This window comes from Alosa pseudoharengus, unplaced genomic scaffold, assembly GCF_046254945.1.
Source record: "Alosa pseudoharengus isolate Yale_2024_CS ecotype anadromous, Long Island Sound unplaced genomic scaffold, YU_APseudo_1.1 YU_APseudo_1.1_scf_2, whole genome shotgun sequence".
Lineage (NCBI taxonomy): Eukaryota > Metazoa > Chordata > Actinopteri > Clupeiformes > Clupeidae > Alosa > Alosa pseudoharengus.
This window is the reverse complement of record NW_027468663.1, coordinates 32,638,974-32,662,492: the sequence shown is the minus strand read 5'-3', so window position 1 is coordinate 32,662,492 and position 23,519 is coordinate 32,638,974. Positions and strand designations below refer to the sequence as shown.

Here is a 23,519-nt window from a genome sequence, read left to right as displayed (position 1 = left end):
GATGCTGAAGATAACTCTGCTAAACACATTTTTCCCCACAGTGATCATACTGCTGAACCAGAGCATGTGAATTAAATTGAATGGACTTTATTTATCAAACCAACTTATTTATCTATTTTATGTCATATTTTAATTGCATTTTCACCAGTCCTAGTTCTGTTTTAAGCTAGACATACAAACTTTAGCGTTAGCATAATTGATTGGTCTTGATTGTTGTGCACTGATTGCTGGCTGATGTGTGAAACACAATCTTGTTTTTATGTGAATCAAAACAAAGAATAAACCATCTATCTATCTAAAATACTATCAGTGTTATTGTAGGAAGTCGCCATCCAAAAATGGTAGAGTTATTTTGTGCGGAATCAGTTGTTGGCCATGCTTGTTTCATCTTTGGTAACAGTTGATTCTGTTCATTAGAATTTGACAGAAAAAAATAATTTCATTGAAAAAAAGTTTCATTTTCAATGGCATATTATATGATAAATTAATCTACCTCAATCTTGGGCATACTTAAAAAAAAAAATGAATGCTTATCGAATCAAATTCTCCTGAGGACACCAAGTTATGTTCAGTTCTCATGTGAACAACAGGTTACAGAGGCACAATCATGAACAACACAAATACGGGATGACTAACCACTTGTGGATGTCAGTGTTGTGGCATTTGTTTCTGGCATTACTGATGTTGATATTTCATTTAGTGTTGAGATTATTTGGGATGTGGCTTCTGAAGGAAATATTGAGGTTGTAGCTGCAGGTGTAGAGGAGGCAGAGATAGAGGCTGATGATGAAGCCTGTGTTGTTATGGTTACTGATGATGAGGATGGCGATAGTGTCATAGACTGTGATGTTGAAGGAGATGGTTGAGGTGATGTTGTCATGGGTACTGATACTGATGATTGTGCATGTGTTGAGGAGGAGTCTATGGTAGAGGTTGTCGTTAGTGCTGAAGTTGGGACGCTTTGTATTATTGATGTTATATATATATATGAAGATAATACACTCAAGAAATGTATACATTCAGAAAGAGAAACACCCTTTTTTCTGGTGAGCTGCCTTTCTAAAAAGTTTGAGTTCCATCTATGAGGAATCAGCTGTTTAGAATGCCTGTGTTTGACCTCATATGGGAATAATTCATTCTGGCCACTCGAGTTAAGTAGAATGTGGCTGTACAAATTGCATAATGAGAGTGTGTTATAAATGAGATAATACTATTGAAGATGAAGATAGAAATAAAACTATGCCAACCTTGGTTATAGATTTGAAAAGGAAAACTGTACATTATGGAAATTCTTCTAAAGATTCCAAGTTATGTACAGTGCTAAATTATGCACAAAAGGTGTTTGTCACAAAGAAAACAATAATAAACAGAAAATTATGAAATAAAAATAGATACTGTATGTGATGACTGACCATTTGTGAATGTAAATGTGGTAGCATTCGTTTGTGGTGTACCTGATGATGATGTGGGATTTGGTGTTGATGGTACGGGGGATGTGGTGGCTTCTGAAGTAGATGTTGGAGATGTAGCTGCAGGTGTAGAGGAAGCAGAGATAGAGACTGATGGTGAAGCCTGTGTTGTTATGGTTACTGATGATGAGGATGGAGATAGTGTCATAGACTGTGATGTTGAAGGAGATGGTTGAGGTGATGTTGTGATGGGGTCTAATGTTGATGATTGTGCTGGTGTTGAGGGGGAGCCTATGGTAGAGACTGATGTTAATTCTGGGGTTGGGGTTCTGGATAAAATTTAGCTTGATATTGAAGATAGCTCTGCTAAACACCTTTTTCCCCACAGCAATTAGACTGCTGAACTAAATTGAATGGACTCTTTATTTATCAAACCAACTTATTTATCTATTTTTTGTCATATTTTAATTGCAATGTAACCAGTCCTAGTTCTGTTTTAAGCTAGACATACAAACTTTAGCGTTAGCATAATCGATTGGTCTTTTGTTGTGCACCGATTGCTGGCTGATGTTTGAAACACAATCTTGTTTTTATGTGAATCAAAACAAAGAATAAACCATCTATCTATCTAAAATACTATCAGTGTTATTGTAGGAAGTCGCCATCCAAAAATGGTAGAGTTATTTTGTGCGGAATCAGTTGTTGGCCATGCTTGTTTCATCTTTGGTAACAGTTGATTCTGTTCATTAGAATTTGACAGAAAAAAATAATTTCATTGAAAAAAAGTTTCATTTTCAATGGCATATTATATGATAAATTAATCTACCTCAATCTTGGGCATACTTAAAAAAAAAAATGAATGCTTATCGAATCAAATTCTCCTGAGGACACCAAGTTATGTTCAGTTCTCATGTGAACAACAGGTTACAGAGGCACAATCATGAACAACACAAATACGGGATGACTAACCACTTGTGGATGTCAGTGTTGTGGCATTTGTTTCTGGCATTACTGATGTTGATATTTCATTTAGTGTTGAGATTATTTGGGATGTGGCTTCTGAAGGAAATATTGAGGTTGTAGCTGCAGGTGTAGAGGAGGCAGAGATAGAGGCTGATGATGAAGCCTGTGTTGTTATGGTTACTGATGATGAGGATGGCGATAGTGTCATAGACTGTGATGTTGAAGGAGATGGTTGAGGTGATGTTGTCATGGGTACTGATACTGATGATTGTGCATGTGTTGAGGAGGAGTCTATGGTAGAGGTTGTCGTTAGTGCTGAAGTTGGGACGCTTTGTATTATTGATGTTATATATATATATGAAGATAATACACTCAAGAAATGTATACATTCAGAAAGAGAAACACCCTTTTTTCTGGTGAGCTGCCTTTCTAAAAAGTTTGAGTTCCATCTATGAGGAATCAGCTGTTTAGAATGCCTGTGTTTGACCTCATATGGGAATAATTCATTCTGGCCACTCGAGTTAAGTAGAATGTGGCTGTACAAATTGCATAATGAGAGTGTGTTATAAATGAGATAATACTATTGAAGATGAAGATAGAAATAAAACTATGCCAACCTTGGTTATAGATTTGAAAAGGAAAACTGTACATTATGGAAATTCTTCTAAAGATTCCAAGTTATGTACAGTGCTAAATTATGCACAAAAGGTGTTTGTCACAAAGAAAACAATAATAAACAGAAAATTATGAAATAAAAATAGATACTGTATGTGATGACTGACCATTTGTGAATGTAAATGTGGTAGCATTCGTTTGTGGTGTACCTGATGATGATGTGGGATTTGGTGTTGATGGTACGGGGGATGTGGTGGCTTCTGAAGTAGATGTTGGAGATGTAGCTGCAGGTGTAGAGGAAGCAGAGATAGAGACTGATGGTGAAGCCTGTGTTGTTATGGTTACTGATGATGAGGATGGAGATAGTGTCATAGACTGTGATGTTGAAGGAGATGGTTGAGGTGATGTTGTGATGGGGTCTAATGTTGATGATTGTGCTGGTGTTGAGGGGGAGCCTATGGTAGAGACTGATGTTAATTCTGGGGTTGGGGTTCTGGATAAAATTTAGCTTGATATTGAAGATAGCTCTGCTAAACACCTTTTTCCCCACAGCAATTAGACTGCTGAACTAAATTGAATGGACTCTTTATTTATCAAACCAACTTATTTATCTATTTTTTGTCATATTTTAATTGCAATGTAACCAGTCCTAGTTCTGTTTTAAGCTAGACATACAAACTTTAGCGTTAGCATAATCGATTGGTCTTTTGTTGTGCACCGATTGCTGGCTGATGTTTGAAACACAATCTTGTTTTTATGTGAATCAAAACAAAGAATAAACCATCTATCTATCTAAAATACTATCAGTGTTATTGTAGGAAGTCGCCATCCAAAAATGGTAGAGTTATTTTGTGCGGAATCAGTTGTTGGCCATGCTTGTTTCATCTTTGGTAACAGTTGATTCTGTTCATTAGAATTTGACAGAAAAAAATAATTTCATTGAAAAGAAGTTTCATTTTCAATGGCATATTATATGATAAATTAATCTACCTCAATCTTGGGCATACTTAAAAAAAATGAATGCTTATCGAATCAAATTCTCCTGAGGACACCAAGTTATGTTCAGTTCTCATGTGAACAACAGGTTACAGAGGCACAATCATGAACAACACAAATACGGGATGACTAACCACTTGTGGATGTCAGTGTTGTGGCATTTGTTTCTGGCATTACTGATGTTGATATTTCATTTAGTGTTGAGATTATTTGGGATGTGGCTTCTGAAGGAAATATTGAGGTTGTAGCTGCAGGTGTAGAGGAGGCAGAGATAGAGGCTGATGATGAAGCCTGTGTTGTTATGGTTACTGATGATGAGGATGGCGATAGTGTCATAGACTGTGATGTTGAAGGAGATGGTTGAGGTGATGTTGTCATGGGTACTGATACTGATGATTGTGCTTGTGTTGAGGAGGAGTCTATGGTAGAGGTTGTCGTTAGTGCTGAAGTTGGGACGCTTTGTATTATTGATGTTATATATATATATGAAGATAATACACTCAAGAAATGTATACATTCAGAAAGAGAAACACCCTTTTTTCTGGTGAGCTGCCTTTCTAAAAAGTTTGAGTTCCATCTATGAGGAATCAGCTGTTTAGAATGCCTGTGTTTGACCTCATATGGGAATAATTCATTCTGGCCACTCGAGTTAAGTAGAATGTGGCTGTACAAATTGCATAATGAGAGTGTGTTATAAATGAGAAAATACTATTGAAGATGAAGATAGAAATAAAACTATGCCAACCTTGGTTATAGTTTTGAAAAGGAAAACTGTACATTATGGAAATTCTTCTAAAGATTCCAAGTTATGACAGTGCTAAATTATGCACAAAAGGTGTTTGTCACGAGGGAAACAATAATAAACAGAAAATTATGAAATAAAAATAGATATGTGATGACTGACCATTTGTGAATGTAAATGTTGTAGCATTCATTTGTGGTGTACCTGATGATGATGTGGGATTTGGTGTTGATGGTACGGGGGATGTGGTGGCTTCTGAAGCAGATGTTGGAGATGTAGCTGCAGGTGTAGAGGAAGCAGAGATAGAGACTGATGGTGAAGCCTGTGTTGTTATGGTTACTGATGATGAGGATGGAGATAGTGTCATAGACTGTGATGTTGAAGGAGATGGTTGAGGGGATGTTGTCATGGGTACTGATATTGATGATTGTGCTTGTGTTGAGGAGGAGTCTATGGTAGAGGTTGTCGTTAGTGCTGAAGTTGGGACGCTTTGTATTATTGATGTTATATATATATATATGAAGATAATACACTCAAGCAGGGCCGGAGTGGGGCCACTTTTCAGCCCGGGAGTTTCAGGCCCAAGACCGGCCCACGTTTTCCATAGTGGTGGAAATTGGATAAATGAAGCAACATTTCAGCTCTTACTATCCTGTAGTTTTTATTAGTACCATGGTTCAACAAATGTGTAAAGGTTATATTAATTCACTTCAACTGAGAAGTTAACAAAAAATATTCCACTATTCCACAAGTTAACAAAAACAGAAAGAAAGAAAGACAGAAAGAAAGAAAGCCTTTGAAATGTAGCCTATCCCACGCTTCCACAAAGAGGCATATTGAACTAATGTTTAGGCTACATGTTTTTTGCATGGGTAGGCTATATTGTTGTTTGGTGATTTAGCCTACTCCTTTACTACACCCTCTTTTAAGCAAACAAGGCATATAGGTTTCTTACATTAAATAACTTTAATTTATCCTCTCTACTTGTCCCTGTAGTCATGGCCTCCTTATCACTAATTTCGGGCTCATCATTTTCAGTGGTCGACTGGTTGATCTGCTGCTCAGAGGCTACAATTTTTACCGCATAGGCCTACACAGATCAAACTTCAGTTTTGTTATTAATATTTGCATACTGCAAAGTCTATGAATCGGATACAAAAGGCTAATATTTTAAGAAATGTAATATGTTGCTTGCAAATAGCTTGAAAACGTTACAAACGTCCAATATTAGCCCAATAACTGCTAATAATCATTGCCTATAGCTATCTCTCTTTACCAGTTGCCACTTTTGTCTGTAGGCCTAATCTAGAAGCTTGGCACATTTAGCAGCATCTACCTGGCCGTTTCAGTCACTCCTGGCCTCTTTCTACCATCCATCCTTCCTGACGCTTATGGCTACTGTAGGGCCGGCCCGGCTATCCGTATCTGAGAAAACTTTTTTGGAAAAGACGGGCTATATGGACCCAACCAACTCTCTTTGGGAGGGGAGAACTCCCTCACACGGTAGGCTACAACCCATGCAGAGGCAACGGTGCCATGCACAGAATGCGGAACGTGTAGCCTACTTTAAGAGAAGTTAGACTAACGTGACAAATGTCAATATTTTTTTCGTCGACCGGCCCAAAAGTGAAGCGGCCCACCGGGAATTCTCCCGATTCTCCCGATTACCCACCCCGGGCCTGCACTCAAGAAATGTATACATTCAGAAAGAGAAACACCCTTTTTTCTGGTGAGCTGCCTTTCTAAAAAGTTTGAGTTCCATCTATGAGGAATCAGCTGTTTAGAATGCCTGTGTTTGACCTCATATGGGAATAATTCATTCTGGCCACTCGAGTTAAGTAGAATGTGGCTGTACAAATTGCATAATGAGAGTGTGTTATAAATGAGAAAATACTATTGAAGATGAAGATAGAAATAAAACTATGCCAACCTTGGTTATAGTTTTGAAAAGGAAAACTGTACATTATGGAAATTCTTCTAAAGATTCCAAGTTATGACAGTGCTAAATTATGCACAAAGGTGTTTGTCACAAAGGAAACAATAATAAACAGAAAATTATGAAATAAAAATAGATATGTGATGACTGACCATTTGTGAATGTAAATGTTGTAGCATTCATTTGTGGTGTATCTGATGATGATGTGGGATTTGGTGTTGATGGTACGGGGGATGTGGTGGCTTCTGAAGCAGATGTTGGAGATGTAGCTGCAGGTGTAGAGGAAGCAGAGATAGAGACTGATGGTGAAGCCTGTGTTGTTATGGTTACTGATGATGAGGATGGAGATAGTGTCATAGACTGTGATGTTGAAGGAGATGGTTGAGGTGATGTTGTCATGGGTACTGATATTGATGATTGTGCTTGTGTTGAGGAGGAGTCTATGGTAGAGGTTGTCGTTAGTGCTGAAGTTGGGACGCTTTGTATTATTGATGTTATATATATATATATATGAAGATAATACACTCAAGAAATGTATACATTCAGAAAGAGAAACACCCTTTTTTCTAGTGAGCTGCCTTTCTAAAAAGTTTGAGTTCCATCTATGAGGAATCAGCTGTTTAGAATGCCTGTGTTTGACCTCATATGGGAATAATTCATTCTGGCCACTCGAGTTAAGTAGAATGTGGCTGTACAAATTGCATAATGAGAGTGTGTTATAAATGAGAAAATACTATTGAAGATGAAGATAGAAATAAAACTATGCCAACCTTGGTTATAGTTTTGAAAAGGAAAACTGTACATTATGGAAATTCTTCTAAAGATTCCAAGTTATGACAGTGCTAAATTATGCACAAAGGTGTTTGTCACAAAGGAAACAATAATAAACAGAAAATTATGAAATAAAAATAGATATGTGATGACTGACCATTTGTGAATGTAAATGTTGTAGCATTCATTTGTGGTGTATCTGATGATGATGTGGGATTTGGTGTTGATGGTACGGGGGATGTGGTGGCTTCTGAAGCAGATGTTGGAGATGTAGCTGCAGGTGTAGAGGAAGCAGAGATAGAGACTGATGGTGAAGCCTGTGTTGTTATGGTTACTGATGATGAGGATGGAGATAGTGTCATAGACTGTGATGTTGAAGGAGATGGTTGAGGTGATGTTGTCATGGGTACTGATATTGATGATTGTGCTTGTGTTGAGGAGGAGTCTATGGTAGAGGTTGTCGTTAGTGCTGAAGTTGGGACGCTTTGTATTATTGATGTTATATATATATATATGAAGATAATACACTCAAGAAATGTATACATTCAGAAAGAGAAACACCCTTTTTTCTAGTGAGCTGCCTTTCTAAAAAGTTTGAGTTCCATCTATGAGGAATCAGCTGTTTAGAATGCCTGTGTTTGACCTCATATGGGAATAATTCATTCTGGCCACTCGAGTTAAGTAGAATGTGGCTGTACAAATTGCATAATGAGAGTGTGTTATAAATGAGAAAATACTATTGAAGATGAAGATAGAAATAAAACTATGCCAACCTTGGTTATAGTTTTGAAAAGGAAAACTATATTATGGAAATTCTTCTAAAGATTCCAAGTTATGACAGTGCTAAATTATGCACAAAAGGTGTTTGTCACAAAGGAAACAATAATAAACAGAAAATTATGAAATAAAAATAGATATGTGATGACTCACCATTTGTGAATGTAAATGTGGTAGCATTCATTTGTGGTGTATCTGATGATGATGTGGGATTTGGTGTTGATGGTACGGGGGATGTGGTGGCTTCTGAAGCAGATGTTGGAGATGTAGCTGCAGGTGTAGAGGAAGCAGAGATAGAGACTGATGGTGAAGCCTGTGTTGTTATGGTTACTGATGATGAGGATGGAGATAGTGTCATAGACTGTGATGTTGAAGGAGATGTTTGAGGTGATGTTGTCATGGGTACTGATATTGATGATTGTGCTTGTGTTGAGGAGGAGTCTATGGTAGAGGTTGTCGTTAGTGCTGAAGTTGGGACGCTTTGTATTATTGATGTTATATATATATATATGAAGATAATACACTCAAGAAATGTATACATTCAGAAAGAGAAACACCCTTTTTTCTAGTGAGCTGCCTTTCTAAAAAGTTTGAGTTCCATCTATGAGGAATCAGCTGTTTAGAATGCCTGTGTTTGACCTCATATGGGAATAATTCATTCTGGCCACTCGAGTTAAGTAGAATGTGGCTGTACAAATTGCATAATGAGAGTGTGTTATAAATGAGAAAATACTATTGAAGATGAAGATAGAAATAAAACTATGCCAACCTTGGTTATAGTTTTGAAAAGGAAAACTATATTATGGAAATTATTCTAAAGATTCCAAGTTATGACAGTGCTAAATTATGCACAAAAGGTATTTGTCACAAAGGAAACAATAATAAACAGAAAATTATTAAATAAAAATAGATATGTGATGACTGACCATTTGTGAATGTAAATGTTGTAGCATTCGTTTGTGGTGTATCTGATGATGATGTGGGATTTGGTGTTGATGGTACGGGGGATGTGGTGGCTTCTGAATCAGATGTTGGAGATGTAGCTGCAGGTGTAGAGGAAGCAGAGATAGAGACTGATGGTGAAGCCTGTGTTGTTATGGTTACTGATGATGAGGATGGAGATAGTGTCATAGACTGTGATGTTGAAGGAGATGGTTGAGGTGATGTTGTCATGGGTACTGATATTGATGATTGTGCTTGTGTTGAGGAGGAGTCTATGGTAGAGGTTGTCGTTAGTGCTGAAGTTGGGACGCTTTGTATTATTGATGTTATATATATATATATGAAGATAATACACTCAAGAAATGTATACATTCAGAAAGAGAAACACCCTTTTTTCTAGTGAGCTGCCTTTCTAAAAAGTTTGAGTTCCATCTATGAGGAATCAGCTGTTTAGAATGCCTGTGTTTGACCTCATATGGGAATAATTCATTCTGGCCACTTGAGTTAAGTAGAATGTGGCTGTACAAATTGCATAATGAGAGTGTGTTATAAATGAGAAAATACTATTGAAGATGAAGATAGAAATAAAACTATGCCAACCTTGGTTATAGTTTTGAAAAGGAAAACTATATTATGGAAATTCTTCTAAAGATTCCAAGTTATGACAGTGCTAAATTATGCACAAAAGGTGTTTGTCACAAAGGAAACAATAATAAACAGAAAATTATGAAATAAAAATAGATATGTGATGACTCACCATTTGTGAATGTAAATGTGGTAGCATTCATTTGTGGTGTATCTGATGATGATGTGGGATTTGGTGTTGATGGTACGGGGGATGTGGTGGCTTCTGAAGCAGATGTTGGAGATGTAGCTGCAGGTGTAGAGGAAGCAGAGATAGAGACTGATGGTGAAGCCTGTGTTGTTATGGTTACTGATGATGAGGATGGAGATAGTGTCATAGACTGTGATGTTGAAGGAGATGTTTGAGGTGATGTTGTCATGGGTACTGATATTGATGATTGTGCTTGTGTTGAGGAGGAGTCTATGGTAGAGGTTGTCGTTAGTGCTGAAGTTGGGACGCTTTGTATTATTGATGTTATATATATATATATGAAGATAATACACTCAAGAAATGTATACATTCAGAAAGAGAAACACCCTTTTTTCTAGTGAGCTGCCTTTCTAAAAAGTTTGAGTTCCATCTATGAGGAATCAGCTGTTTAGAATGCCTGTGTTTGACCTCATATGGGAATAATTCATTCTGGCCACTCGAGTTAAGTAGAATGTGGCTGTACAAATTGCATAATGAGAGTGTGTTATAAATGAGAAAATACTATTGAAGATGAAGATAGAAATAAAACTATGCCAACCTTGGTTATAGTTTTGAAAAGGAAAACTATATTATGGAAATTATTCTAAAGATTCCAAGTTATGACAGTGCTAAATTATGCACAAAAGGTATTTGTCACAAAGGAAACAATAATAAACAGAAAATTATTAAATAAAAATAGATATGTGATGACTGACCATTTGTGAATGTAAATGTTGTAGCATTCGTTTGTGGTGTATCTGATGATGATGTGGGATTTGGTGTTGATGGTACGGGGGATGTGGTGGCTTCTGAATCAGATGTTGGAGATGTAGCTGCAGGTGTAGAGGAAGCAGAGATAGAGACTGATGGTGAAGCCTGTGTTGTTATGGTTACTGATGATGAGGATGGAGATAGTGTCATAGACTGTGATGTTGAAGGAGATGGTTGAGGTGATGTTGTCATGGGTACTGATATTGATGATTGTGCTTGTGTTGAGGAGGAGTCTATGGTAGAGGTTGTCGTTAGTGCTGAAGTTGGGACGCTTTGTATTATTGATGTTATATATATATATATGAAGATAATACACTCAAGAAATGTATACATTCAGAAAGAGAAACACCCTTTTTTCTAGTGAGCTGCCTTTCTAAAAAGTTTGAGTTCCATCTATGAGGAATCAGCTGTTTAGAATGCCTGTGTTTGACCTCATATGGGAATAATTCATTCTGGCCACTTGAGTTAAGTAGAATGTGGCTGTACAAATTGCATAATGAGAGTGTGTTATAAATGAGAAAATACTATTGAAGATGAAGATAGAAATAAAACTATGCCAACCTTGGTTATAGTTTTGAAAAGGAAAACTATATTATGGAAATTATTCTAAAGATTCCAAGTTATGACAGTGCTAAATTATGCACAAAAGGTATTTGTCACAAAGGAAACAATAATAAACAGAAAATTATTAAATAAAAATAGATATGTGATGACTGACCATTTGTGAATGTAAATGTTGTAGCATTCGTTTGTGGTGTATCTGATGATGATGTGGGATTTGGTGTTGATGGTACGGGGGATGTGGTGGCTTCTGAATCAGATGTTGGAGATGTAGCTGCAGGTGTAGAGGAAGCAGAGATAGAGACTGATGGTGAAGCCTGTGTTGTTATGGTTACTGATGATGAGGAAGGAGATAGTGTCATGTGATGTTGAAGGAGATGGTTGAGGTGATTTTGTGATTGGTACTGATGTTGATGTTTGTGCTGGTGAGGTGGAGCCTATGGTAAATAGTATTGTCAGTGCTGCTGTTGGGATACTTCTATGCACTTAAAGGCCCCTAAAGTCTTTTTTCCCTTAAATTCAGTTTTTCAAACGCCACTTTTGCCACACTTTGAGCAGGTCTTATCGCCTGTAAAACAGCCAGAGGAAGTTACCCATGGATTGCTCAGCACCTTTAACACCTCAATTTCAAGGTCACCTTTTTATCGATCTCCATATACTTTCCGTGTCTGAGCTGTTGTCAGAGGATTGACCGGGAATGACAATATTGATCAGTATTGACACCATCAGTAATATTGAATACTGTGTGATTATTCACATCAGTGGCAATCCTAGTCTCTGCTCGACCCTCCACACACACATGGAAAATGATCATCTCTGCCAAGACACTGAAGGTGGGTCATGATTGGATCATCCATCAGGCAGTGAAGCAAAACAGTGAGTCAAAGAGGAGAATACAAAAGTGAGGACCTGGGAATGCGGACGATCTGGAGAGATTTTGTAAGGAGGAATGGTCTCAAAACCCTGTAACGATTATCAGTTCAATTTTATATTGAAAATAAAAAATGGAAAATTGGATTAATTTTAACTGTGTTTTTAATGTATGTATTGTAAAATAAATATAGGGTTTAAATGTTTTCCAAATCATAGCATTCTATTTTATGTACATTTCAAACTGTCTCCCAATTTATTTTTGGAAACAGCATGTTATTAAGACAAAACAAAGGAACATTGAACACAAAGCTGAAACATTGATAATACTGTAGATCAAGTCATTTAGGAGCTGATAATAGATTGAATGTACCATGACTTTGGAGATGACTCATATTTGCTTAACTTGTGTACAGTAGTGCCCCACCCATTCATGAGGATGCATATTGAATAAGGTAACTGAGAGGTTGCTGGACTGCAATAATGTATTCTGCCACCAGAGATCATACTCATCTTTCACATGAATCACTCAAGGTGAGTGTTTTAACACTCCTCAAGAAAGTCAATTGTTCAAATGGCAGACTGTGATTTGCATGCCAACATTAATACACAGACTTTATCTTTTCTTTCTTTTGTGAAGAACTTAAAGTCTTTGTGAACATAATAAGAAATATTAAGGTCAGCAATTGCATTTATTTCTAATGTTCAGTGGAAGATGCATTACAGTAAGTTTAGAAAAAGTATCTGAAGTATGGGTAACCCAGCTAACAATTTATGGTTCCCAGAACGTTCTGGGAACCACAGTTTTTGGTTGCGGGAACGTTAGTTTTTGGTTCCCAAACGTTCCCCGAAGGTTAGTTTTTGAGTAAGTTTTGGTTCCCATGGAAAGTTTGCTGAATGTTCCGGGAACGTTAGTTCTTGGTTATATAAAACGTTTATATACGTTATATATAAGCGCTTGTTAGCGATTGAAAAAAACTGTAGGCTAACTGTGTAACGCAAACCTATTTTAACGCCGTCAATTTTTTATCGTGAGATTAACATTCTTTTTGGCCTACCAAACTTTGTAGTTTTTTTTACATGCTGTTGCAACAACTAGAAAAACTACAACACCACACCGGAAACAAACAAGGGGCACGCCGCACACACTGCGAGCTGGCCAAAGGGTAGTAGGCTAACGCATTTATCGCGGGTCGCCAAAGATTTTTTATTTTACACCGTCACTTGTTCTGTTAGGCCTATCAACAATCCTTTTTGGCTGCTACTATTTTGACCCTTTGATGCACCGTTTCTTGTCCTCAAACTGCCACAGACACTTCCTAGCAAAGATTCTAAGAACTTTGCTTCCTAGGCCCTAGGCTTCTGCAGCTTTGTGGCTTCTGCCTAGTCCTCCTAGGCATTGAGATAGCCTAATAAACACCACCGCAGTTCTGAACTCCCGGTCGGCTGAATGGTGCTTTAAAGTGCTGTGGACACCGATGCCGACATAAGTGTTGCGCAATCTGCTTTCGACATTCAATTTCATTAGATTCCATTTTTCTCAATAGACCTCTCCAGAATAAGTCCCGCCTCCTAACTTCCGTATCCATCCAACCATTTTCGTTGCCGTTTAAGTAGTATAGTCTATAGTATACTACTTAAACGGCACCGACAATCAAAAAATCCAGTGGAAACTAGATGGCCGAAGTGTGTAGGCCAATCTGCCCACCAGCTTTTTCTACTTCGCTACCTACAGATGTTTTACCGGTATGATATTTTGAAACGCCATGTTATTTCCCATAGACAATCGACGCCAGGAAGTTGGATGGATACGGAAGTTACGGAGGCGGGACTTATTCTGGAGAGGTCTATACTTCACACACCATGGTATAAAATAGCAGTGCACTCATGTCGCTCTGGTGTCGGCTTGGAATTAAAATATCACCGAGTCAAGTTTAAGCTTTAATCTAGCCTACAAGCTAAACATTATTTACACTCACACTATTGTGAACTGAACATAGAGATATGACTAAGCTATTTCTGTTGGTTATGCACTTCATTGACATGTGCTCTATAGGCTACATTTTGCACACTCAATATGAATATCTCAATAAGTTCCTTATTTTCAACTGAACTCAAAGATAATGAATATAGGCTATAGGCCTATGGAGTATTTTCTGTTTATTATGCTCTTTATAATGTGTGTACATTTTGTGCATGCACTTCTGTTGTAGCATTTATTTCAGTTTATATCAGCTATATTTCTGAAGAATACATGTTGCCTCAGGTCTGCTGCACATTTTTTTAAATAATCAAATAGACCTACGTCTTAAAGTTAATAAAGTAACTTGCTTTGCTTTCATTTGAATCCCAATCAAGATACACTGGTAATAATTTCTTTATATTGTTAATATGGTCTTCTGGAAAGTTCAGAAATGCAAAATAATAGAATTTTAATAATGTGATAAAATATGTGATTAATCGCGATTGACTATAGAAATTTAGCGATTAATCACAAACAAAAAAAAATACAAAATTGAATCGTTTGACAGCCCTAGTTCTCCTTAAAAGTGAACTATTTACAGTGACCAGTGATCTATTATTCTCTGGTAGGATCTTAATCCTGCTTGAGATTCAGGACATGAAAAGTCCAGACTGACCAAATGGCCTTTTGTGATATTTGTGATGTTTCATTGTGGTTTACTTCAACCCTGCAAAACAGAGCTTTCTCAGTTAGAGAAGCTGTCAAATTCCACCATCCCAATACGTAGTTTGCCACCAAGATCCAATTTTGGGTCAATTTAATTTTCTTCATTTATGATTGTTGGAAGTGTCTCCAACATCTTTGTGTACATGTTGTGTCTGGTGTCTGAGGCATGGTGGGGGTTGTCTTATATTCCCCAAAGAGCAAAAGCACTTACTTGTTGTTTGCACTTCCTTGAATACCCCTTAAAGATAAAAACAAAACAGTGTATGTTATTGAATTTATATCCTAAAGAGATGAGTTATCTGTATTAATCTATTCGTTACCTGTATGTATTATGTTGAAACATGTTAAAAGTGCACCCACTAGTGGTTTCTATGGAAAACAAACTTGTTGGTTTCCAACACCATTAAGGTGAGCAATAAAGAATTATACCTACATATTAACCATATTGTACATGATTCTTCTATGTGGACACTGAAGAAAACTGCCAAGTAACAAACCTTGTAATGTACTTATACAGGCCAAAATATGTTACTGCTGAAAAGACTTCTTTGGTTTTTCTGACTTACCTATCAAGAGAAGGAACAGAAGTGGGACCACTTTCATCTTGTCCCCTGTTTCCTTTTAAACAAATGATATAAATATAGTTAGGGTACATCTGGTCTAAAGAACGATACAATGAGTTGCTGCTGAATTTTAATATAAAGTTAAAGTTGATTGGTATAGCAGACACTTTCATTCAAAGCGACACAGACCTACAGTAGACACATCGACAAGCTCAGGAATCAAACCTGGGTCAGCCGATATACAGTGCATACGGAAAGTATTCACAGCGCTTCACTTTTTCCACATTTTGTTATGTTTCAGACTCATCTTGTGCTTTGATGTTACCCAAATGATTTACATTTCATTTTACGCACAACACCTGTGCCCTCTGTGATTTGAAATACTCTTGAGCCAGCTTTGATTGGCCTAGCTAGATGTTGTTAGCCACATTGGCCATAAATTGATTACCTAAACCTGTGATGGTGAACAGTGATATGAGTGGGTGCAGAGTCAGACACTGATGAAGGAGTTCTAGTCGAATGCACAATTTGTGTATTGCAATGCACATCTGAGTTGCACATGGAAATAGTCTCTTTAGTTAATTCATCAGAACAACCTCCAGGATGCCCATCTGAAACAGTGTCATTGCTAAAAATCACTACTCTGATTACCACTTTTGAGTCAGAGAGACACTTTTCAACACTGAAAAGGATTAATTTACATTTACATGCAACACCATGGGACAACAAAGGTTAAATGCACTTGCCATGCTATCAATTTAAAATGAATTCATTTATGGATTAGTGGACTTTTCCCAGATGAAAGTAAAGGTGCTTGAGTCACGACTCATTTGGATCTTTCACCCGTGTCCTGAAAATAACCCATGAGTCGCGAATCTATTGTATCATTAACTCGGATCACCTGAGTCCTACTACAATTAAATCTAAGATGATAAATAGCGTCACACACAAACCTCTTGCAACATTAGGCCTACTGTCAAGTCAAGTCACTTTATTTATATAGCCCATTTTAAACAACAACATTGACCCAAAGTGCTTCACAGGTAAGGCTATCTTACAAACAAGGGCGTAGGTTTGGTCTGAGCTTTGGTGGGGACACTACCCACTAACCCCCCCCTCCCCCCCCCGAAAAAACAAACAAACAAAAAAACACTCAACTCTTTCACCAGCCACTATAGATATATAAACTGATTAAAATGTGCTACTGTCCAACTACTATCCATGATTAAAATGTCCTACGGTTCAACTTGACCTAACTACACTGTGTAGCCTACATAATCTGATTTTAATCTGTAGGCTACAGATATGTAGGCTATATTTAACATTTATTTTCTATTTGGTCTGTTATGAAATCATGCCCATTTAAGCACCGCTCAGTTTTAAGAAACTTAAATACATGCATGCTTAGCATTTTGTGAAAAGAAATCATTAAGGCTACATTCACAAACTCTTAACCGTGAGCTGCCTGTATATTCTCTGATTCTAATATTTACAGATATCTAGGCGATGTAAGCACAGCTCAGTTTTAAGAAATGCAGCCGAAAGACCATGTTGAATTTTGCTATAATTTATTTCAAACCCGGATTACTCTGGAACAGCTAACTATACACGGGAATGCATTACATCTTTGTGTTCGGTAAGGTCTGCTGTTTATTCTGATATATGGTTTGTCATGTGTTGCGTGAAGAGTGTGTAGGCCTACGATATTCCACCGAGACGAATGGATGTGGAGATGGGCGCAGAGAATAATGATTAAATCTCTTGAAGTTATTTTTCTCACGTTTATCACAGCAAACAGTGGCTAGCTAGCACCGTTTAAAAGCTGAGAAAAGGCTCTTTCATGTGACACATGTGTGATGAGTAGCCTACTTCTCGAGGAGTTAAACAGAGAAGAATGGGTGAATTTGGACGCACTTCATGCTTGTAGTGAAGTAAAACTGAAGCGCTGCATGCTGCGGCTGACTGGTAGTTATTATAGGTAACTTCAAATCAGCGCGATTTACACTTATAGGCTACTGCACATTACAAGATCTGTACGAGATGATCGGCAGCACTGAAGTGAGAAATGATTTAACTCTTTGTGTAGCGCATGTGAGCGCTTTTCCCCCCATTTCAACCTAAATATTGGTGGGGACATTTCAGTCGTAATTTGACATGGGCGTGGACACGTCCTTCGGTCCCCACGCAAATCTACGCCCCTGCTTACAAAAAAGCAAAGGAGGGAGATAGACAAATTAAAAAGGGGGATATATAGTACAGGCGTTAAAGATGACCATAAGACACAAGCCATGAAAAAAGGTTACAAAAAATAAGATTTTAAAATCAACCAATGTTGGCCTAGGTCAGACCAGTGTATAAGGAGTTACAGTAATCAAGGCGAGATGTGATAAAAGCATGAATAATGGTTTCCAGATTATTGTGAGATAAAAAAAAGGTTTAAGCTTAACTATAGTTCTTAGATGATAAAAGCTGCCCTTCACCACACTGCTCACATGTTTATTAAAACAGAGAACTATCAACTAGGACACCCTAGATTTGCAGACAGGGGGCCTAGTGCGCTGATCGAGTTGTTAACAAAGCTGGGGGAACACAATAAAATCATTTCAGTTTTACTGTCATTGAGTTGGAGAACATTGCTTGCCATCCAGTTGATATCATCTAAGCAGTTTAACAAGTGAGTGATTGAGCAAGGACTACCTGGTGTTAATGGCATGTGCTGAGTGTCATCTGCATAGCAGTAGTGAATATTGTATTGTAATATTGAATATTGTATATATCAGGTTAGCCCTAGCAATCCTAGTTGCCAAGAGCTTTATAACTTAGGCTAGTTTGTAGGCAACCACAACACAACCTCAACCACAAGTCAATTCCAATCAAGGGATCTCAAGCGCTTTAGAATCTTTGATCGGAATAGACGTTGTTGCCTACTGTTCCTGAAGAAGATACAGCAGTCAATCCGAATGACTGTATACATGGCTGTTCATTCGGAATAGGAGCGGACTACACCACCTCTTTCATTCCGATTAAAGTTCTGATCGGATCAGGAATTTTCATTCCAATTGAGGTGTTTATATGACAATTTTTATTCCGATTGAGCCGTTATTCCATTTCTAATCAGAATAGAAGTGTCCATGTAAACATGGCTACAGAGAAAATTGGGGCCTAGTTGGGCAGATGGCAGTTGGAACAGGTGCAAATCAGTTTAAACTACCTTTTATGATGTCATAATGCCCAATAGAAAGTCAGTGGGAAATTGACTTTGTTAATATCTCAAGTGTAATATCTCAAGTATAAAGTTTACAAAAATGAATGCATAGCAGCCATGTCCTTTAGAAGACCTGTTACAAAGTTTGAATGAAGTTTCTAAGTTAAAGTTTAATAGCGCACAGAAAAAGTGGTCAGTGGAATAATAATAGATAAGAAGCCTAGGAAGAACAGTACAGTGCATTTTTCATGCACTATAATAAAAAGAAGAGATCAGATAATAGAACAGTGCATTTTATACCCTCTCTGTCCGCAAAGGGCAATTTGTTCAGTAAAACAAACAAGCCATTCTAATAGGTTTCTTTAGGCCTACTTGACAACAAGTTTTCAGGTGGTGTCATAAAGTCTTTCCCTCCCTTGATCTCTTTCATAATGTAGGATATCTGGCATGCCCTGTTGCTGCATGATAAGTAGAACAACTCAAAAATAACACATCTGCACCGAGTGAATCCACAGAACTTACTATGTTAGTGGTTAGAGACAATCAGCAAGGAAACTCAGAGGGGGGCTACACAGGGCACGTAACTAAATCGCTCTGTTCAAACGTACATGCTACTATCATGTCTGGAATAGCCAGTTCCACTGATCATAGTGGAAGCTAATTATTGAAGCAGACACAACACTAACGAACACTTTAGTTACACACCCGGTGTTGCCTCCCTGTGAGTGTGACTCAAGTGACACAACTCGGATCAATTTAGTGAGCGACTCAGAATAACCCGAATCCTTAAAAGGAACCAAGTTTACCAGCTCTAGATGAAAGACCTTTCTGTAACTTTTCTTTTCATGCAGTATGCAGTGCTGAATGAGCCTACTGACATGTATGTACTTTTCCTCAAGATGGCGGCAACCGGAAGACGAGGTAATGCACTAACTTCATGAACAGTCCTTATTATAACCGTTCTTTACACTTACAAACCTTAAAATACTTTGATTTCCCTGTAGGGACCCTCTCCGATAGTGGTTAGTGGTTTGATAGTGATTTGTTTTATGGTAATTCATGCCATTTGCGCTACAGGCTATAAAACTGTTGTTAATGCAAAGACGGTCTAGCTCAAAACTACTCCGATTAACATATTTCTGCTCCCAAACCAAAGTTTGAACCTGTTAACATCTACAAATAGGCTCTAGGTAAGTATGGTCAGATTAATCAAACATCTATGATGATAAGAAGGAGAATCATAAATGATTACACAAGTGCTCTCTTAGTAGAGCAAGCACTTTCACAAACCTCCAGTCAACAGTCATGCTCAATAAGATTAACTATAATTGTAATTGAAAAATTACGAATATTATGGATGACATTACTTCATTAAAAGTCAAGAGAGTTACTGACAAACATAAGCACCAATGAAACAAAATTCAGCAGTTCAAATCCTAAAAAGAGAGTGTAGGAAGACTGAAAGAAAGAAAGAAAATGCCGCAAATACAAACTTCAGATCCTCTATGAAATCCATAAAGAGATGCTCGACACATAGAATTCTGGAATATGCAGAGCAAGACAGTCTTTCTTCTCTAACATCATCAGTAGAAGTATAAAAAAAATGTGTGTGCTATTTTTTTTTAACTATCAAGAAATTAAAAAATCCTCCCTCATAATTAGTACCTGAACTTCTCTCAACTAATAAATGCAACCTTTTGCATTTTTTCAAAGGTAAAATTGATCAAATAATACTGAACATATCTTCTTAATTACTAACCCAACATCTGTAACCGCCAGCTACAAAGGGAGGGAAACTAAACTTAATGTCAGAGTTTAGCTTGGTAGACTACAAAACTCTACTACTCTCTAGTTAGAAAAAATAGTACTGAATATCAAATCTTCCACACAGTAGACATGCTTCACATTGAATGTATCCTTGCTTTTTTCAGGTCCCAGCGACCATAAAGCCCTATACTCAATAAGAATAATTTGTATGCTTCCATGTTAAACAAGTACAGGCCCATATCCAATCTACCATATTGGCAAAAAAATGTCTTTAATGAACTATCCACCTTCATCAAATGGCTATTTTGATTACTTTCAGTCCGGTTTTTGGGCCAATCCCAAGCACTGAAACAGCTCTTATCAAGGTTTCAAATGACATACACCTCAATACAGATTAGCCCTTTCAGATTTTTCTTCACCTGAACATAGATAAAACTGAACTAATTCTGTTTTGCCCCTCTGCTTCACAAAAAGGTCTTAGAGCAAAGAATACTGAAAAATCTTGGTGCCTTACAGTAAGTGACAGTGATCTAAACGTCAACAGCCACATGAAAGCTAAACTACAGTACATCAGCTTTTTACCACTTCAAAAACATCAGAATTGATCAGATTGAGTTCTTTTTTCAAAACATGATTTAGAAAAAACTCATTCATGCATTTTCTAAAATAGCTTCAGATGAAACAAAATGCAGCAGCTAGGGTACTCACAAAAACTAAAGACCTGACAATATTACTTACTATACTTAAAGTTCTGGTCTAACAACAGCCTAGGGTCTATTTGTGGATGACGATGGGGGGAAATGTGTATAATTGCATAGCATGTCAATTTAATGTGTGCACCCTTAAATTTTCTGCTTGTGCTCCTAAAAATGTTAGGAGCCCTGCCACCTAACTGCCAAATCAATTAAACTCATTCTATATCATCTCTGCAAAAGTCGATTATATTTTCATTGCATTAAGTTAATCCATTTGTAGCCATGGAGGCCAATCAGACTGGCGCTTATGTCCAGTTTCCATGGTGCTAAGTGGATAAGAGTCGTAGATTCCCCCTGGAAGGGACGCCAGTCCATCACAGGTAACCCTCCAGCAGAAGTCGGTACCCGATACCCAGCTGGGTAGACTGAGGCAATGCAGATGACGTGCCTTGTCCAAGGGCACGATGTGCAGCATCAATTCATCATATGTGTCTCGAACCAGCTATCTTATGATTGCCAGCCTAACACCCTAGACCACTCAGCTACATTCATCGCATTACCAATCAGTTATTTTCTCTAAAGTTTTGAAACTAGTCAGTCATTTCAAAGATGCCATTGGTTACCATTAGCTCACATCCATCCGGTGCCTCTTTTGCCCAGTACCATTTGCCTCAGATGCAGTATCATTTTAGCACCATTCAGACCCTTTGTGTAATGCAAACACATCACAATGTATTATATCCCAATGATGGAAATGTGGATGTTATTCCATCTTACCTGTCAAATGTCCTTATCCAGATGTTTGTGTGATAAAGATGATGTGTTTTACTGAGTAGAGAGTGCTGGTTTAAAGACTGTGACTGCAAAATCCACCTGTTGTCTCCGTAAACAAAATGATGCACTGATCACTGGTTTTCAAGCTTTGTGTGGAGAGAACCAACTTGGGTTTATTTAACTTGAGTGACTTGTTCTGGTAACAATAGTGGCCCAGGGGAGGGTGCATGTTAAAATACAAGTAAAACCTGTTTTAGGAACATTTGCTTTCTTCCAAACCACTATAAATCCATTTTTGAAAACATTAATTAAAAGTCATGTCACTTAATTGTGTATTTCAGGTAATATCGATAAAAGTGCAGTTGTGTTGTTTTGATTGAGTAAAGATAAATCAACTGTTCCACTGAAATTACTTGGAAAAGAAAATGTAAAGAAAATATTTATGAAAATGCATTAAAATGGAGGATATAGCGTTTTGGAAAAGAGCTCTTCATTTACACTTGGTGTTGTAAAATGTTCAGGTTTCATATTACTTTTGAACTTAAAAAGTTAAGTGTACCATGATACAATTTGTTGCGCGACACCTGCCATCCTCCCAGTTCAATAATGATTTTGCCTGAACTACTAAGAGCATTAGCAAATAAATCAGTTTGCAATAAATCTCCTGGAAGAAGTGATCCTTTCAAGGTTCCTGCCATGAACAGCCACTGGTTGTTTATGGTATTTAGCAGACACTTTTGTACAAAACGACATACAGATAACAACAATACAAAGTTAAATTTAACAGTAAACAATTCAAAAACTTGGTAAGAGTACATTAAGGAGAATATCAATAATAAACAACAATGTCAATTCAATCAATAGCCTAATGAAAATAAATAAATACTATAATATACAAACCATAACACATAATAAACTGTTAATAAACTAAGTGCATGTTGAACAGTTGGGGCCTACTGGTTAGCGCTCGGACTTATAACCGGAGGGTTGCCGGTTCGAACCCCAACCAGTAGGAAGCGGCTGAAGTGCCCTTAAGCAAGGCACCTAACCCCTCACTGCTCCCCGAGCCCCGCTGTTGTTGCAGGCAGCTCACTGCGTCGGGATTAGTGTGTGCTTCACCTCACTGTGTGTACACTGTGTGCTGAGTGTGTTTCACTAATTCACGGATTGGGATAAATGCAGAGACCAAATTTCCCTCACAGGATCAAAAGAGTATACTCTTTTGACACTTCTTGAAAGACCCAAAACTATCACAGGAACGGAGAGCACTGGGCAACTCATTCCACCAGCAAGGAACCACTGAGGAAGAGTCTTGAATTTGACCTAGCGTTTATGGCTGGTTGACACAACAGACGCTCATCAGAAGACCGCAGTGGGCGGTTGGGGATATATATCTTGATCATTGAATTAAGATAGCAGGGAGCAGATCCAGTCAGTGTCCTATGGGCCAAAGTGAGAGATTTCTGGCCACTATAGGGAGCCAGTAGGAGAGGAGTTACATGTGTCATCTTTCGCTGATTGAAGACTAGGCCTGCCGCAGCATTCTGAATCAGTTGTAACAATCTTACTACACAAGCAGGTAGGCCAGATAACAGTCAATTACAATAGTCCAGTTTGGATATAACCATGGCCTGTATGGTTATATTGTGTCAGATCATA

The 23,519-nt window shown here is 37.7% G+C and overlaps 1 protein-coding gene across 43 annotated transcripts in view; it reads right to left on the bottom strand.

The window, feature by feature from the left end:
• LOC143134327 (uncharacterized) overlaps nucleotides 1-21,997 on the bottom strand; it is a 51,234-nt gene extending 29,237 nt beyond the window's left edge. For 28 of the 43 annotated variants that reach the window (XM_076294605.1, XM_076294607.1, XM_076294626.1 and 25 more), the window contains exons 1-13: nucleotides 11,455-11,674; nucleotides 10,682-10,969; nucleotides 9,909-10,196; nucleotides 9,136-9,423; nucleotides 8,363-8,650; nucleotides 7,590-7,877; nucleotides 6,814-7,101; nucleotides 4,930-5,175; nucleotides 4,118-4,402; nucleotides 3,197-3,442; nucleotides 2,379-2,663; nucleotides 1,455-1,700; nucleotides 637-921 (exon numbers count right to left, since the gene is read on the bottom strand). In XM_076294605.1, the coding sequence (XP_076150720.1) occupies nucleotides 637-921; nucleotides 1,455-1,700; nucleotides 2,379-2,663; nucleotides 3,197-3,442; nucleotides 4,118-4,402; nucleotides 4,930-5,175; nucleotides 6,814-7,101; nucleotides 7,590-7,877; nucleotides 8,363-8,650; nucleotides 9,136-9,423; nucleotides 9,909-10,196; nucleotides 10,682-10,969; nucleotides 11,455-11,659 (3,526 nt within the window). In that variant the 5' untranslated portion in view covers nucleotides 11,660-11,674. Of the gene's footprint in view, nucleotides 1-636; nucleotides 922-1,454; nucleotides 1,701-2,378; nucleotides 2,664-3,196; nucleotides 3,455-4,117; nucleotides 4,403-4,929; nucleotides 5,176-6,813; nucleotides 7,102-7,589; nucleotides 7,878-8,362; nucleotides 8,651-9,135; nucleotides 9,424-9,908; nucleotides 10,197-10,681; nucleotides 10,970-11,454; nucleotides 11,675-15,067; nucleotides 15,095-15,422; nucleotides 15,475-21,863 lie in introns of those variants that run through there. The other 15 variants (XM_076294634.1, XM_076294646.1, XM_076294606.1 and 12 more) reach the window with 14 other exon arrangements.
• Between the last annotated feature and the right edge of the window lie 1,522 nt (nucleotides 21,998-23,519).